The 18831-nt window shown below is 37.6% G+C and overlaps 1 protein-coding gene across 1 annotated transcript; it reads right to left on the bottom strand.

Moving 5' to 3' along the window:
• Positions 1-1616: 1616 nt before the first annotated feature.
• On the bottom strand, positions 1617-15508 carry sri (sorcin). The gene is made up of 8 exons (XM_036556511.1): positions 15347-15508; positions 7709-7777; positions 5573-5642; positions 5238-5281; positions 4133-4280; positions 3917-4030; positions 2518-2576; positions 1617-2277 (listed from the first exon to the last, which is right to left on the bottom strand). Exons 1-8 carry the CDS (start codon positions 15389-15391, stop codon positions 2251-2253), a joined length of 576 nt encoding a protein of 191 aa, XP_036412404.1. The 5' UTR covers positions 15392-15508; the 3' UTR covers positions 1617-2250.
• Between the last annotated feature and the right edge of the window lie 3323 nt (positions 15509-18831).

Genomic DNA, 18831 nt, shown 5'->3' on the forward strand with positions numbered 1-18831 from the left:
TTCGTTAATAGTATAAACCTGTTATCTATCTGCCGAGCTAGCCGCAGAGGCAGACTAGATAATGTGTTGTATATGGTTCTATAAATAAAACCTTTTTGGTAAATGGTTCTAAATAGCACCAAAAGGGGTTCTTTTATTGTTACGATGTTGAGCTTATATGTTTCTGCAATAATGACATTGTTCCTCTCCACAGCTTCTCTCTAACACTTTATCTATGTGTAATTATGTATTTTATTATACATAGAAATATACCTATTCTATGTTTATTTTTTTTGTTCTTTAGTTTATTGCCTATTTTGTTTGGGCTATCTGTCAACAATCTGTCTGCTTGTCCAGTCTGTCCAGTGTGTTATATGTTATGCATGTGTGTGCTCACCAAGACTAATTCCTTGCATGTGCAACACACATGTCTGATGCTGGAGTGGGTGATCGAGAGAGTTCGGGAGAATTCATGGTGGGCCTGTAGCGTTTTGGGCTGGTAACTGCAAGCTAATGTAGCGAAGTGTATTTCTGTAGTAATTTAAAGTGGTGCAGCCCCAGGTTTGCAGATTGTAAATCTTGTACAGTGAACAGAGATTAAATGAAGCTGAAATTCTCACCTCCCGTTCCACCTTAAATGATGTAGCAGCTACGTTTAGATTCAACTGTGTAGCTGACACAGACTCCCAGCACGATTTAAAGTGGATAAGAAGCTAACATCACTCTCAAGAGATTAGCATATCGGTTCATTACTGTTTTCCTTTAACAACAAGGCTGTTTTCATTTTTGAATCATTTGAAGATGGATAACAGCAAGAAGAACTGGAAAAAACAAGTAGAGACACCAACAAGACAAGAATGAAAAAGCTACGTAAAGAGGATGAGGGCATATCCGAGCAGGTGAGAAGTGAGAAGTGCTGATAGGCCCCTAACTTACTTAGCACTGCTTTGTAGCAAACTGCCTGTCATGATTATTTCACAGTTCAGATATAAGTAAAAGCTTTAGCTAGTTAGTGAACTTGGTTATCTCAGAGTAGCATATAAATAAAAAAAAGTATAAAATGAAGATGAAAATGCCTGAAATGTTAGGAAGTTATCTTGCACAAAGGCAGTGCTCTGTGTGTGTGTGTGTGTGTGTGTAGTGTTTGGGGTGGGCTGGCTTGCATCACATAACTCCCAGCCTGAAAACAAATCCCACTCACAAATGCCCTGTGCATGGCAAAAAAGTGATTCTGATATTTACTAATACTTTATAATGCTGAATATTTAGTGAACAAACCAAACTAGAAACATTTTTTTAAGGAGATTACTAATAACATTATAGTCTGTAGCTACACTGGAATAGCTCTGGAGTTTGAGTAGTGGGAGAATGAAACCGTGAATGAAATCATGGATGAAGCTGATGATAATGTGCACACGAGCTGGGGTGAAACTGTGATATGTTAGCATTATGAGGTTTAGGGCTGGTTTAAAAAATATCTGGAACTACAGCCCCAGGAACCTTCAGCCCGGCAACGCACCTGGCCTGAGCTATTTGATGCAGGAGCTGTCAATCAAGAGGTAATCATGAACATGCAATACATTGGCTCACATCCACACAGACAAATTAAAAACAATGAAAAAAGGTGATGACTGAAGTGCATAAAAAAGCTTTATTTTTGTCCAGAAACTGAGCAGAGCCTTTCTAGTAACTTCAAATCTGGTACATCTGGAATGAACATTTACTGCAAAGCAACATTGACATGGGATCATTTTCTGAAATCCACAAAAATGCAATATTTAATTTTAGGGAATCGATTTGTAAATTGATACTGGGTGGCCTGTTCGCTTGGGTGAGTGAAATGTTTTTACATAGAAAATTAAAGTTTCAGTTAATTGTGTTTGATACACATGAACAAACACACTCACCAGGTTTCAATAAAAGGATTCAGTTAAGACTATGTATGGATAATTACACTAATAAAGAGCATCATAATAAACAATGACGATAGTACAGTCAGTACAAGAGTGAAAACTTTGGGTTAGTCTTTTATTTATGTCAAGTGGTTTATTCCCTTTGCAGTTATATTGTACTTTATTATGAAAGCAATATCAGTAATAACAGGCATTAACAGATTCAAGTCCATGTTATGGTGATTGTTAATAATAAAAAGAAAAACATAACTATAATAAAAGTTCTCATAATGCAGACTATATAAAAAAAGAAGCATTTATATTATACAAATGAAGCTGTTACAAATGAAGCAAACTCATGCTGGTCTGGAGATTCCTCTTAGGTGCTCAAAGTGCACTGGATGAACTGAAACAAGAAAGACATTTTTGTAAATACAAATAATATTCATAAAAGCATCAATTTAGTAGACAATAATGTACTGAACACATCTGCCCTTTTACTTATTTTACAAACTGATGAACACATTAAGTTTGTCCTTATTTTAAATACAGTCGGGATTTTTGGCTTAAGTTATCTGAACCAGTGACTCCCCCTCTACCCTCCAGAGCGACAATTCTACTGTCTGTTCCTAATTACTCAACTTACATCATCATACTGGAATGTGGCCATTCCCTGCTGCGCCTGGTCCCGTCGTCTGAAAATATCTGGACACAAGAGAGTTGTGCATGTCAGTACGAATTCAATGCAATAGTATGTGCACAGCAACCACTGGAAATCAACTGACAGATAACAGGTCCATATGCTATAGTTTACTTATGACATTTGTGTTGCTTTATGTACCGAAGATGATAATCATTCTCCAATCTCTCAAGATTTTAACAGGTTGTTTTTCTTCCTGTGCCTTTAAGACTGGTACTTAAATGAATCTGATTTGATTAGCGGCGCAGTGGGTAGCGCTGTCGCCTCACAGCAAAAATGACCTGGGTTCGATTCCCGGCCGGGTGACCAGGGTCATTTCTGTGTGGAGTTTGCCTGTTCTCCCCGTGTCTGCGTGGGTTTCCTCCGGGTACTCCGGTTTCCTCCCACAGTCCAAAAACATGCAGTCAGGCCAATTGGATGTGCTAAATTGTCCCTAGGTGTGAGTGAGTGTGTGAATGTGTATGTCTGTCTGTCTGCCCTGTGATGGACTGGCGACCTGTCCAGGGTGTACCTCAGTATTAACAAAGTTAAATAACAATTTATATTTACAGTCGATTTCCATTCTGTATGGACAGATTTGAGTCTGCATTCTGACTATTTTGATGGTTTTATGTCAAACCTTCACAAAACAGTTTATCCACTTCAATTCCAGGGTTTATTAAAACTTATTGTTAATGACAAGAGAAGCAATGCAAATGCAATGTTATTCCTAAGTTATAGGAGAGTAACTTCAGGCTAATTTGATTTTTTGTCAAGAAATCACAGCTTTTTGTCCTTTACAGTTTGAACTACATTTTGTTTTTGCCAAAAATAAACAGATTTTCCCACCTAAGTATCTGCCAGCTATTCATTCATTCGTTCATTCATTCATTCATTCATGGTGGGTGTCAAATAATAAGACAACTACAATCCCACCACAGGATGGAATATTTCAGGCCAAAGTGGCTGCCACACATCATGTTATTAAGGGTATACCTTTTAATGTCAGCTTGTCAACAGTTAATGATTATGTGTGTGTGTGTGTGTGTGTGTGTGTGTGTGTGTGTGTGTGTGTGTGGAAACATAAATTTAAGCAAATTAAAAACGTTTTTTTGGTCATCTTAAAGATGGAACTTTAGCAACCGTCTACATACATGTACAAAATGCCTATACGTGCCTATAAAAATAATGCCTATAAAAATAAAAATCTTTTAAAACATTGTGTCTCCTACATTGCATCTGGTGTAAACTGCACTCTTTTTATGGAATGACTCAGGAGAGAGGAATGACCACGGGGTTAAAAACTAATTACAATAAACTGAAAACTGAAACTGAAGTTTCAGGATTGAGAATTTATCATACTTACCAGTCAAGGTCCTCAGTCTGACACAGCACGCAACATAATCATCAAAGGTGATCTTTCCATGAGTACTGTAGCGCTTTATGATGCAGTTCATAGCTTGAGGGCTCAGCCTGTAGCCTAAACACACAAACAGAAAGTATTCTCATTACAAAATATACAAGCTTTCACAATTAGTGGACATATGGCTTCTGATGAAATGTGATTATGAAAACATTGTACCCATAGAGGAGATGGCTTGGTTCATTTCCTGTGGGTCCACCGTCCCACTCATGTCTTTGTCGATGGACATAAAGTGCTGCTTCCAGCCATTGATCACGGCCCACAGCTCCTTAAACTCATTGAAGCCCATGGAGCCCGACATGTCCCGCTAATGAAAAAAGCATGTTAAGGAGCAGCAACTTCCACTTTTAGTTCAACTCAGGACAAAGTTTTGAACTTCAATTAATTATTCAGAACACCAAAGTAGCTGAATTTTTGAAAAAGCATGAAGTGTCATACTAAAAAACCCTAAAATGCTATATATAGTATGGCATGATTATAAAGGATTGAAAATGAACCCTCGTCTCATAACAGTGAAATCAACTGAAGTCAATGGGAATACATCATAGATTTAAAATGGCCTCCTGATTAAGACTCACTTTTACGCCAGGGCCAAAATAAAATGTATTTCTGCCTTTTAATCTACTCTTTTCCTTTAATAATATGATTTCTCAGTGCTGTCGATACATTTTATATATGTAAAGTTTTGAGTTCAACATTAAATGATTTTCAATTTTTCTTTGTTAAAAATGTCTAATTATAAATGTAATTTTATATTACACACATTGGTTTATATTATATTGAAATTGTTTATTTCAAAACAAAAGACTGCAAAGAACCATGCCCTGGTGCAAAATAAGTATCTTATAAAATAGGTAAGATATCTGATATTTGCATATAAAATTTATAAGATTTATAAACAATATGAAAACCTCAGCTGCCTTATATCACACAGTATAGCATGACATATACAGCATGTCTCTACTTTCAATGCCCCCCCCACAACGTTAACACAGATTTAAATTTATAATGCACCGCTTTCAATGTTTCTACTTTTATCAATAGACTTTTATCCTTCATATTTAATTCACCTTTTACTGTTACTCTAATGAAACAAATCAATAAGTGTTTCCATAGTGATGTGAACTGCATTCTGAATGTGTGCACACATCCAACAATAAAGGCAGCGTGGAGCTTCTCTTACACAGTGATAGGAAACACATTAGCACTCAGAAAACTCAGACCAAGATCTATCAGTGTTAGACACTGTAGCTGTAAAGGATACATCAAGCATGCTGATCATCAACCTGCATGTCTCCAAGTTGAAAGCTGAAAAAGATGACAGACTGATCAGACCAGTAATGCAGTTATATATCTCTACATCTCAGACTGGAGAGTTCAGCTAAACGCTTCACAGCACAATGAGCAATAGAATGTGATTACCAGTTTAATCACAAAAGGGTGACTAATATTCTGCAGTGCTTGTGGCAATTAAAGCACATCTGAAAGTAGTTCAGCTCTTTTATCCAGCTGTATTTCACAACAACCACTTTGACTGTAGCACTTTCTGGAAGTATTTTATGGCCTGAGAATTAAACGCAGATGTGTAAATAGTCTTACGTTTGTAGCCACCAGAGAAGTTAGCCTGGGTCAAACAGGTCTGGAGCTCCTCAGAAGATATCTGACCATCCTGAAGCAAAAGAAAAAACAGACATTTGAGCACTGCACATGTTATTATTTTCTTTATAAATTATGTCATCACATGCTTTTCTGTGTAGTTCATCTTGTTTTCATGTATTATTTTATAAACCTCTAGAACACTGAACAACTGCATGAATCACTCAAAACATGAATTCAGAACATTTACAGACAGCCTGTAAACAACACCCAGAGTACAGTATTCATAGAAATTGCATAGTAACCGTTTGGTAGCTGATTGGATGTCAGCCAATTACGACATCATTTTATTTTATTTATTTATCTACTTTCTTGCAGTCTTGAGTTTAGTTCCGCATGCTTTTAACATCCTGCCCCTCCTTTACCTAGCACTACTGTACCTGATCCAGCCAATCAAGGACTTCTGAAGAAGTTAGCTGGAGCAGGTGTGGCAAAAAGTAGTTGGAACTCAATTCAACAGGAAAGTAGATCCACAGCACCAGGGTTGGTGAGCGCTGATCTAAAGCCTGCTGTAAACTGTGTAGTAACAGCGGTCTAACATTAATTCAAATGCGCAAATGCAGCACATAGAATGTTGGGGGTGCCTGTGGCACATCTTAAAAGAGAAAAAGTTTCATTTATGATATTACAATAAAGACCATAAATAACACACTTATTATTTTGACTACTGATGAGGGTACCGGTACTAACTAGCCTCTAAGTAGCTAAATCCAACTAGCTTATAAATCCTGATATTTGTATTCCACTTTTTGTAATTGTGATTCCATTATAGTATTTTGGTAAAAGCAGTGTTCAGTGTCTTAAATATGCATTAAGTATCTAAAATTTAGTTTCAGTATTAAATAATCATAATATAATTAGTAAAAAAGAGCCCTATTTAATAATAACAATCGTACTTTACAGCTGAAGTAAGTTTAAAATTTTACTTGTGCATATTTTTATTATTTCCTCATGAATTACTGGTGTAAATAGGGTCACGAATCACTGGGGTTACAGATTTTCCATGAGCATCTTTACTTCTATCGTTATCAAACATTACTATATCATTAGTTAAGTTCTATCTACTAGCGCACATGCATTCATCTTTAAATAGCGTGCGTTTGCATCAGACATGGTTTCATGGTGTCGGGTTTCTCTATTTTAATATCCTAGTATATATATTTTTTGGAGCTGAAAGCAAAGTAACAAGCCGTTGGTTGTCAGTACTCTGGTGGTGAAGGTGGGGAGGTTAGAACGTCCTGCTTTACCAGCCGAAAAACTGGTGTTTTTGTCTAAGCCACTAACAGTGTCCTGCGGCAAATTAATACTCTAATTAAGTCGGACATCTGGCAATAATATCAACTGGAAACAACGTCACATTCAGCTTCTTTTAATATAATCTAGATCAAAAGTCTATTGGAAAAAACAAGGCATGTAAAAACAGTAATTACTTTGTGTAAACATTGTACAAAATATCATGACATGAGAATGTTTGGATGGAGGGCGTTAGAGGTTTGTTTTATATTTGTTCATGACCCCAAGAGTTCTTTTCGCTTGAAAATGATTGCATTCATTTTTAAAGTAGATTCAACCCATCCTGTCTTACAGTGCAGAGAAGTAACTGCATTTGGTCACAAAGACACTAAATTCCCCACTAAAAAATGACCTTTAATTAGTGAATTCTTGCAAACTACTGTACATGTAGCTTCTCATGATGCATAATAGTTTGGTTGGTGCATTTTGTCCTTTCCAACTTGTTCACAAACCTCGTAAAAACTCAACATAGGGATAGATACTGTGAAAATGTCTTCAGGGAATCGTGATGTTTTAGTCTTGCCATATCACCCACCCACACTTTGAACCGCTAGAAAAACGAAGAATGATAAAGGACAGGCGCATGTCTTATCTGAGGCTTTCTTCCACACAACCTTTACTGTAGATTATGTATAACAGAACGATCCCAGATGCAAAGTCCATATTTCACAAGATTAGCAACATACAATGCACAATGCTGCTGTACAATGTACAAAATACAATGTGCTATTTCTACGTTTTGAGCAGAGCTGAAGAGAAATGAGAAATGAAGGAAGGCCCACATACCTGCCCAGCAACAGCGGTGAAGTAACCAAAGAGGGGATCCTGCTGCTGCCCTGGGTATCCTCCAGGAAACTACAAAAATACAGAAAATTAATACTTTTAGTTTAGTATACTGCACAAATGTAATTATGTAATTATGTAATTACAATGGATTTAACAATACAACATACTGTATTGTACTGAATTGTATTGCTACGTAACATTTATTCTATCATGATTCGCATGTTAGCTTGTGGCTACTGTGTTAGCTTGGGGCTAACATTAGTTTGTGGCTAGGCTGTTGTATCAGGACACTACAGCACAAAACGTTATGTGGTCTGACTTCATATTAAGTGCCTAATAACCATGTAGTTACACATTAACAATACATGCAACAACAGCATAACAACTGGTGATGTATTCACTGATGCAGACGGATCACAGTAGTACAGCTTGTTAAAATACACGCGTGTCAACTTCCGTTTTAACTCTTGTAATAACACAAGTGTCTCTTTTGTCTTATGTAATTACACAGCAACAGCAGATCAATATTTATCTTTATGTAGGTATTGTGGAATTATAGATTGGTCTTAAATGATTTGATCAGATTACTGTGCTACAACACAAATATTCCACAATAACTATGTAGAAGTCACGCTTGAAAAAAATGGAAAGTTTCTGTGCAGTTGTTATGTAGTTACGGTGTAATTACAGATTCCAGACATTGATTTTGTAGCAGTAACACAATCAGAAAGGTACTGTTGGAAAAACAGCAGTTCTTACAAATGTAATTACCCTCATCCTATTACATAAGAGAAAATAAACTGTTGCAACTATCAAGATACAAGTATGTTTACATAAGCTGTGCTACAGTAATCCTTCTGTAACTGAATCATATGTAGCTGTTAATGTGTAATTACACAGTTATTAGAGATAAAATATTGAGTGGAACCAATTTTGTTTCAGATATTGTACTTTTATAATGTTGGGTGCTCTAATAGACTAAAAAATGGAAACAATAAGATAAAAGCACATTTTCAGCCACTCTTTCTTGCTGTTTTAAAAAGTTTAGTGAAAGACAAACATTGTATCGAATGGAATTATATATTTTGTAAACACCTCTAGTAATTACATAAGTAATTACATACTGAGTCATGCAATTAATTACATTTACATTTAACTTGCATCTTCTGTATTTTTGATGTCAAGAAATGCAAAATGTTTTTCTCTTATAACATCATCAAATTCAGTTCTGCTCAAGAGGAGACATAAAGGGTCCATGTCTTACATTACTATTGTATTTCATTTTTTTCCCTGAGGTCCACTTATGTTTGTATGGTTTTATGCACCAAAAACAGTCATAATTAATTTTTCCATGACCATTTTTCAACCGCACTTTATCCTTTAGAATCAAACAGGCTGTTTTTGCTACTGTTCCTTTAAGACTGGTATATGTAAATGAGCTATGTTCCTATTGGCTTCCCTGAATTGTGCTTCATTTAAAAAGCAGTCTGGGTTGAAACACTCCTTGTAACTTCAAAGTGAATGGGCGGAGCCAAAATTCTTCAGGCTGAACAGGTGGACATATATGTAAATAATAATAATAATAATAATAATAATAATAATAATTTTCATTTATACAGCACTTTTCATGCCAGTGGCAGCTCAAAATGCTATAAAAAGACAGGTGATGACATTTAACAGTAATACAAGACATTATAAGAATTCATTTAGAATCATATAAGAAAACGATACATATCAAATTAGAGAATAAAAACCACGAGACGTAGAGTTTTTACTAAATGCTAAGTTGAAGAGATACGTTTTTTGATGCTTCTTAAAAGTGGGCTCTGAGCTTGACTGTCTAATAATAGGTGAATTGAGTTCCACAGTTTAGAAGCAGAATAACTGAACGAGTCTCTCCATGTTTTCTGTATTTTATAGAAGGTGTTTACAGAAGCTCAGTATTTGCAGATCTAAGATCATGTGCTGGAACATAAACAGACAGACACTCTGTGATGTAAGCAGCTTTAAGGTAATTTAGAGCCTAAAAACTACAGGGAGATTCACTGGAAAGAGGCCCCGAATATTCTGTAATAACTCTCTCTAGGACGAAGCAATCTGAACGAAACAACAAGCAATGTGCTTCTCAGTATATGGAGCTTCAAAAAAGCCGCGATGCCCCTGCGTCGGGGGGATGAGGTAGGCGCCGGACAGCTGTCACGACGGTTAACCTCTGTTTGCAACTTCCAGGATCACTTCCCATGTAATGCAATCGATTACACATACGTCAAGGTATGTAGTGTATTTTTTTTGTTCAGATTGCTTCACCCTAACGGGAGTTACAACAGAATATCCGGGGCCTCTTTCGAGTGGATTTCTCTGTAGTAGCAGAACTTGTCTATCCTGAACAATACAGGCAGCCACTGCAGTTCTTTCATAAATGGGACTGATATGATCTCTCTTTTTTGTTTTTGTTAGAATGCTGACACATTATATACGAGTTGTAAAGGATGTATTGTTTTCTTAGGAAGTCCAGTAAGAAGATCATTACAGTGATCGACTCAGCTTGTAACAAATGCATGACGAAGTTTCTCTGCATCACTCTGAGATAGAAAAGGCCAAACCTCAGAGATGTGTCACAAATGATAAAAAGCTACTTTAATGACTGTGTTTACATGCAGGATAAAATAGAGCTCAGAGTCTAAGATCATGGTCGTAGATAATGTGATGGTTTGTGTGATATAAAAACAAAAGCAAATTCAAAACAGGCTATTTTTGAAGCTCTATGGACTGTATGGGCTGGAAAAATGCTTTGAATGTCAACCGTTTTTACATTTTCACACAACATCAAACTCTCATTTCAAAAACATAAGTAAATTCAGATTTCTATAATAAGGGCTCTTTAAGCATCAAGTCTCCAGAATCTTAGTTGTCATCCGTTCCTTCCTACTCTAATCCTGTTAGGCCAAACACTTCATTTTCAATGTCAATTGCTTCTACTGAAAACTTGCCTTTCAACTAATCTTAACTTGTGCATTCAGCTGCTCTGAAAACGAACGATGCTTAATTGATGTGATTTTCACAGCTATTCCACATATTAACGTTGATGGACCACAGATCTTCACCGTGCTTATTCTGAAGTGAAGAGACAGCTTACTGTGCTGATGCTAAAGCAGCACAGGTGTATGGACTGCTTTTGGCTGTGTTATAGTGGGTTGTGGTGTAGGTTGTTGAGTGTTGATTTTCCATGAAAAGTGATGGCACTGTGGGTGGTGTGGTTCTTTTTTTCCGTTCAACGACCAGACTCTTCCACTTCCTTTCTGTGGGCCGGTTTCTGACCGATGACCTGTTTTGATTTGCTCTTTTTTTCCAGTCCACGTTTTTTTTTTTTAATTATATGGTCTTCTTATCCAGTCTAATTGTCTTGTTACTGTCTATAAATAGAATCTGATCTAGACTTAAAATGCTGTTATCCATTGACACTAACACACTGTAGCCACATCATATGTACACCGATCAGGCATAGCATTATGACCACCTCCTTGTTTCTACACTCATTGTCCATTTTATCAGCTCCACTTACTATACAGGTGTACTTTGTAGTTCTACAGTTACAGACTGTAGTCCATCTGTTTCTCTGCATACTTTGTTAGCCCCCTTTTACCCTGATCTTCAGTGGTCAGGACCCCCATGGACCCTCACAGAGCAGGTAAAATTTGGGTGGTGGATCATTCTCAGCACTGCAGTAACACTGATGTGGTGGTGGTGGACTATTCTCAGTCCAGCAGTGACAATGAGGTGTTTAAAAACTCCAGCAGCACTGCTGTGTCTGATCTGCTCAGACCAGCGCAACACACACTAACACACCACCACCACATCAGTGTTACTGCAGTGCTGAGAATGATCCACCACCCAAATAATTGTTGTTATGCTTTGATCGTCTATGCTGCAGTCTGCGTAGTGATAATAGTATTGGATAATAATCACAACTCTCAGAAACACTGATGGTCCATTTGCTGAAATGGCACTCTGTGAATGTGTGTGAGTGAAGACGTGGGTGCTGTTTGGTATGTTGGTGCAGTCAGGCTGCTTAATTCACTCAGGTCCTTTGCTAAAATGCCTCTGATCTGGGTGATTTGTATAAGGTGTGTCGCTTTCTTTTAACAATTCTACCCTTTTCTATTTGGTCAGCTTTTCTGCCAGCCTCTGTGTGGCCTTATAGGGCCCATATCCTTGTGTTCTTGTATTTACATTCTTCCCCTATAGGCACACTTCTAACTTTTTTTGGTTTTATGGACCAAAAATGGTCATAATTCATGTCTACATGACCATTTTCCAACCTGTCTTTATCTCTTAGAATTAAACTGTTTTTGTTACTGTGCTTTTAAGATTCAAATGATCTCGGTTCCTGACCGGCTGCCTTATTGAAAACGCACTCAGAGCTCAAACACTTCTATGTGACTGGGCAGGGCTAGGCTGCTACCACCAGAATAAGCAGAGACGTGTAAAAGGACTGGATCTCATGACATCACAAAAACAAACAAAGACACAAAGCAAAAAAATTATTAACAGAAATGATTGTATAATGCATTTTCACAAAAGCCTAGGTCATTTCTTTCCATTGAAATGCTGACTGATCTATGCTTTCACACTTGAGATGATTCATACTTCTTTTCCTTTCTCCATATGTGACAACTGCAGCCCACACACCACCAGGCCACACCCCCAGTTCAACAGGTACAGCTTTGCGTATCGTATATATACACAAATAGTGACTATATACACACACACACACACACATATATATATATATATAGTGACAATTAGTCACAATTTCATGATGAATGGACCAACAGAAATGGTGTTCCAAAATGACTTGGAAAAAAATATTTTCACATATATACTTTATTATTACTATTATTATTATTAATAATAATAATAATAATAATAATAATAATATTAAAAAATGTTTAATTTATATAGTCCCTTTCCTGAGCCCAAGGTCACATTATAGAGCATCAAAACAGGCCAGCAGAGCCGCCAATTGTGAAACACAAAGAAAACAAAACAAGAGGGAGGATGTAAAAGAAAGCAAACAACACAAAATATCCACAGCAATAACAAAAAAAACAAAGCAAAAAACACATCAAAAAAGACAATAAGAGGCAAAAACAATAAAGGAATGTAATGAACAGGACGGTGCTGTGCAAGTAGAAGAGTAGTGAGTGAAGAGGAACGGTTTAAGTTTCAAGTCAGTTTTGAAAGAGGAAATGGATGTTCAGTCACCGATATGTTGGGGCAAGACATTCCAGAGGTCAGGGGCCACAGCATTTACCACCCATAAAAGACCTCAGCCTAGTGCCAGAGGACAAGAGTGATATGGTGCCAGACCATGCAGAGCCTTAAAGGTAATAAGAAGTATCTTATATTGAACACGTGAAGCTACAGGTAGCCAATGTAACCGGTATAAGACAGGAGTGCTATGCGCCGCATGTTCGTTGTGGCTGAGCACCTGTGTCAGCAGAGAGAAGTGATCATTAACCGCCTCCTGTAGGGCGGTTTCTATGTTATGAAATGTGCGAAAAGCAGACAAGACCTGCAGCTGCATGCCAACAACTTTTTTTCCCTAGAAACGGAAGGTTGGATATCGGCCTGTAGTTATCAAGAAAGGGTGTATCAAGGCTTCATAAGGATGATATAGCAGTGGTTCTTTTAACAGTGATAGGAACAAAACCAGCCATAACAGAAGTATTAAAGTATTAAGCGAGAAACAGGAAGGGAAATTAGAGATGAACAGACTTAATAAAGGTTGGGGAAGGATCAAGTGGAGGGGAAGAAGAGTTAGACTTACTGATCAGCTCAGCAGTAGAGAGAGGGTTTGTGATGGTAAAGCTACTAAACAAGTGCCTAATCAACTGGTCAGTCTTTAAACAGATGCTCATGTATGAAAACCTGCAACCACACCGTCCCTGTGTGGATAAGACAAGACTGGACACGTCTGACCTACACTGCTAGACTGTAATACTGACACAACGTGATTTTGGTTTTCATTTCTAGTGATATGTTTAGCATAATTTGACTAATGATGAGCATTATATCCGTGTTATAATGGCCATCAAACAGTCCCTGTTGCCGTGCAGTTTGCTTTGAGCTTTTTCAATATGTTGCGTTTTCCTCATGGCATCCAGCACCTGACTGTTAACTGCACTGTATGTTATTTGCTTTATGTTAAATATGATAAAATACATCATTTTATTTAAATAAATATTGGGTTTCCTTTCGACTTCCTCTCTAGTTAATGTTTAGGACACTGTGTAAAGTTCCCTTCGGTGTCGTTTTAATAGCAGAAAACAGAGAAAAGCCATAGTCAAGCACACTTTTACTCAAGCAGCATGGATTCAACAACTTTACAAATGCTAACTTATTCGCTTTATTAATGTCAACGTAATAATCTGATAGCACAGTATATCTGAAAAACATTATGATATTGAATTTTAGTAATATTGCCCCAGCAATTTGCCCAAATAAACATTCAAATAAGGCCTGTGATTTAGGCCCAGCATAAAACTAGACCCAAGGTACAACTTCAACAACAACACATCACCCTTACTGAAACTATTAAAAAACGTCTCTGCTGGGTCCCTGTGGTGTTCAATAGTCAGTAATGTTGTTTTGTCTTTTCCTGATAGGTTGACATCACTGTGTAAACTGTAGAGGATCATGATGGTTTACCAAGTGCTCTGATTCCATGTGACTAAAGGTGCCCTGGTAACCATTAAGCCAATTCCCATTACAAAGCAAATCAGGTTTCAATCCTAACCATTCTAATTTTCTTTTTTCAGCAGGGACTTACACCATTAACCTCACGTCATATCAGGTACAGTATTAAGGTTATTAAAGGGGAACACCACTGATTTTTCAAACTTTCTGCATAATTAAATGGTTGAGATGTAAACAAAGTCGTTCAGAGTGGTTTGGTGTGAAACGCTCCGTTCTAGAGAAACTCACAGTCAGAACTGTTCACAGTGGTGGTGATAGGAACCAGACGCCCACCTCTAAAAGCTCCCTCACAGAACGTTATTACAGGAAATCGTTATGAAAACGCTGCCTGATTTTTATGATAGCTTTGTGATATTAGTTTTGGCCTAAAAATATTTTGTTTCAATCTATTCATGGAGGAGGGAAACATGAAGGGTGTTCTAAAGCAAATTAGTCCAAAAAAAAAAAAATTATATTTTTTCTAGATTTATGACTATTTTCCCATCATCAAGATATGTGTAGGCACACTGGTGGTTTTGGATAGTAAATAAAATGTCCATATTTGTGTTGTGGACATGCTGACCCCTGGTTCCTGAACCATTTCACATCATACCACTCTGAAAGACTTTGTTTACACCTCAACCACTGAATTATGCAGAGATTTTGAAAAATAGGTGGAGTTCCCCTTTGAGGTTATCTCTCCACAGATGATGATCTGGTCTCTAGTGTCGTGCTGTATGGAGACTTATGAGGTAACAGTTACCAATCCTAGCAGATGAGACCACACCTAACCTACACTGGCCTCAGGCTATAAGAAGCTAACTCTAACTAACTGTTAAACACGCGTTCGGACAAAAACATGAGCGCTAACTGCTGCTGTCCTGCTACAGCCGCACTTACCGCTCCCGGATGTCCGCCGGGGGGAGCTCCGTAACCGTAATTCATCTCGGGGTGATAGAAATGATCTTCGTGGGCTTCAGAGGGTGTGGGAGTAGGACCACGAACGAACTGCAAACTCTCACTTTTATTTTATTAAGCAGCTCCTACTTCCGCAATGAGAGGGTCATAGACATACCTAGACAGGCACGTCAACGGCGCCGCCATTTTAGGGCGGTCAACATCGCTGCTGGACTGCATTCAGTACCATTACAGACCAGCAGTTTCAGAAAAATACTGTCCAAAATGACACTATTTCAAGAATATTGCTCTCAGAAAGCGGGATAGGATTATATAACAGAGGGAACGCAGCGATACATACATGTTTGTGTGATGCGTATTGTTTGTGTGATGTTTGTGTTGATATGGCCGTGTTCTTCTTATTTGCCAGCATCTTGTTCGAATTTTCCCGTTCCACCTTAAATGCTGCAGCTTCAGGCACCAGAAAGTGACTGCTGCACCATTTAAGGTGGAGCGGGAACAACAAGCTGGCGAATAGGAAGCCAACTTTCATTTTACTGTGTTTTGGGGGGTTTATTTGATATTTATGTAAATTAAGATTAGAAGTGATTCACACATTGATGAATTTGCTGATGTGTGTGAGTTTGTGCTCCTCGCGCTGAACTCGGTTTTTAACGTCAGGTGCAGACTGAATGCTTTCCTGCTGGTCCGGACGGCTAAATAGCACAATCACAGTTATTAAAGTAATAAAAGCTATTAAATATACAGTTATATACAGTTATTGAAGTAATAAAAGAGCAGTCCCTACAGCCTAGATTAAAATACTGAGGATTATAACAAAACAGACTTGGTGAAAATCTGTTGAGTAATAAGGAAGTTGTGACTGATTTAATCCTCAGACTCATCGTCTCTCAATACAAGTGAATTGGTTCAAAAGCGGATCTTGACCGCTCCAACATGGCGGACGCGCAGACGTATCGCGCCAGATAAAGAACAACAGGCAACCCGGCATCTAGGTATGTGTATCTTTGTGTCAATCGACCTTTATTTTGTCACACCCGTTTTCCGGCAAACCCCGCCCTCTTTCACTGACGTCACCCGGAGTTCTTAGCCCATTTCGCTTATTTGCTGTCTTATGATATATTTTGTTTTGACGAAGGTTGTATATGTGTAAAGTTCTACGTGTTTTAATTATATAATAATAATTATTATTATTACAAAAATAAAAAGCTCGCTTATTTACTTCGCGAACATTTCCAAAGCGTTTTAAAGCAAATAATAGTAACAGTAATAATTTTTGTGGTTTATTATTGCCACTTTTATATTATTATTATTTTCTCTATTGCTTTCTATTCTATTTATTCTATTCCAACAACCTTTAAGATCTTTCAGATTGATGTGTTCTGTCAGCAAGTCTCTCATTCACTCCTGATAGTGGAGGATTGTGGTGAAGAAGAATTGTTGAAAGGGAATTCCACTGACTTTTCAAAATTTCTGCAGAATTAAATCATTAAGATGCAAACACAGTCATTTGTTCTGAAACGCTCCGTTTTAGAGAAACGTACTGTTCACAGTGGCGGTGATGGGAACCAGACGTCTGTGAAAGCTTTCTCACAGATGTTATGACATAAAATGGTTCCACTGTCTGATGTCTGAGACATTGTTTTGATTTATCACTATTTTACTGTTATCATCCTTACATAAAACTTACATGTAGGTTCACTGGTGGTTTTGGATAGTAAATAAAATGGCTATATTTGTGTTGTAGACATAGTGACCCCTGGTTCCCATCACCACCACTGTAAATAAATCAGAATCAGTAAGTTTCTCTACAAATGCACCACTTCACATCAAACCACTCTAAGTGACTTAACATCTGAGCGACTGAATTATGTAGAAATTCAGAAAAGTTGGTGGAATTCCCCTTTAGAGCAGAAGAGAAGCCAACATTTTGTTTTATTTATTTATTTATTTATTTATTTATTTATTTATTTATTGGTAGCATGACACTTCATATGCATTGTCAATGACGCTGCTAAGACAGAGTTACAAACATTATAGAGACTATAGAGATGAAAATATCATTTCCTGAATGATATTTAGTAAATAGAAAATCTGTAGAAATGGTGTAGGTTTTTACAGTATTGTGCTACAGTTATTTTTTAAAAAGGTCATTGTAAGACCTAAAGAGATCTCTTTTTTTTGGGGTATTATGGTCACACAGTGGCAAAAAAAGAAAAAGGGCAGGTTTGTTAGGAGTAAGTGACACCAGTCAAAGTAAAAAATCCACTCAAATAAACAAGACAAACAAAATGTGGACTCAAATTTAAAGGTAAACTGTTATCAATAAAGGTGACCTTAAACAGGGATTAATGTCTGCTGGAATAAAATCACTTTACCTGTGATTTAGTACATTTGCTGAAAATTATTATTATTATTATTATTACAAGTAGTAGTAATATGTTTATTATAATGCCACTGTCTTTATTTTTCATGGGATCATATGGGCAATGGTTCACTTCACAGACTGTAATCACTGTAAACACTGCCCTCTGCTGGAGCTGGAGTTAAAGTGCATTTTCTCAGGATGTACTTTTGCTTGCCAGGCGAACACAAAGGATGTTGACCAGGAGGTTTTATTGTCCTCTCCTTGTGGAGAAATAAAGGTCAAAAAGTCAAGTGAGCGTTCCTCAGACTGTCACAGGTCCACTGTTTCTGATACACACGTACCAGCACCACACACAATGCTAGATTCTGAATGACAACAGTTTGGCTGCAGTCTGTATTTATACATCTTAATAGTGGACATAGGCAGACCTCATAAAATGGCCAGGGAGTGGAAACATAAGGTAGGAGTGGAGGTACAGGGAAGGTGTTTCTGATAAAGTGACCAGTAAGAAGAAGCAAAATGTAGGTGTTTTTATTAAAGTGTCCAGTGAGTGGAAGTACAAGGTCAGTGTTTCTAATAAAGTGGCCAGTGAGTGGAAGTACAAGGTCAGTGTTTCTAATAAAGTGGCCAGTGAGTGGACGTACAAGGTTGGTGTTTCTAAAAAAGCAGGCAGTTGGTGGAAGTACAAGGTTGGTGTTTCTGATAAAGTGGCCAGTTATTGGAAGCACACGGTTGGTGTTTCTAATAAAGTGGCCAGTAACTGGAAGTGCAAGGTTGGTGTTTCTAATAAAGTGGCCAGTGAGTGGAAGTACAAGGTTGGTGTTTCTGATAAAGTGGCCAGTGAGTGAAAGCACACGGTTGGTGTGAATGTCTGAACTAAATCTTGTTATCTTGTGGATGAGTAGCTTTGGTTTATATTTGGCCATAAGTTGTACTGCTTACCATTCTTTATATAGCAGTTGAACGTAGAGCAATGAGAATCACATCACATCCTGCTTGGACAGGAAACCGAATGTCGTGTCTCATTACAGAAAGGGTGGGTGGCTTGGGCAGCACTGCCCACTTACCTTCTACAATCTGTTGACTGATTTGCAGGGAA

This window comes from Colossoma macropomum, unplaced genomic scaffold, assembly GCF_904425465.1.
Source record: "Colossoma macropomum unplaced genomic scaffold, Colossoma_macropomum, whole genome shotgun sequence".
NCBI classification, from domain to species: Eukaryota; Metazoa; Chordata; class Actinopteri; order Characiformes; family Serrasalmidae; genus Colossoma; species Colossoma macropomum.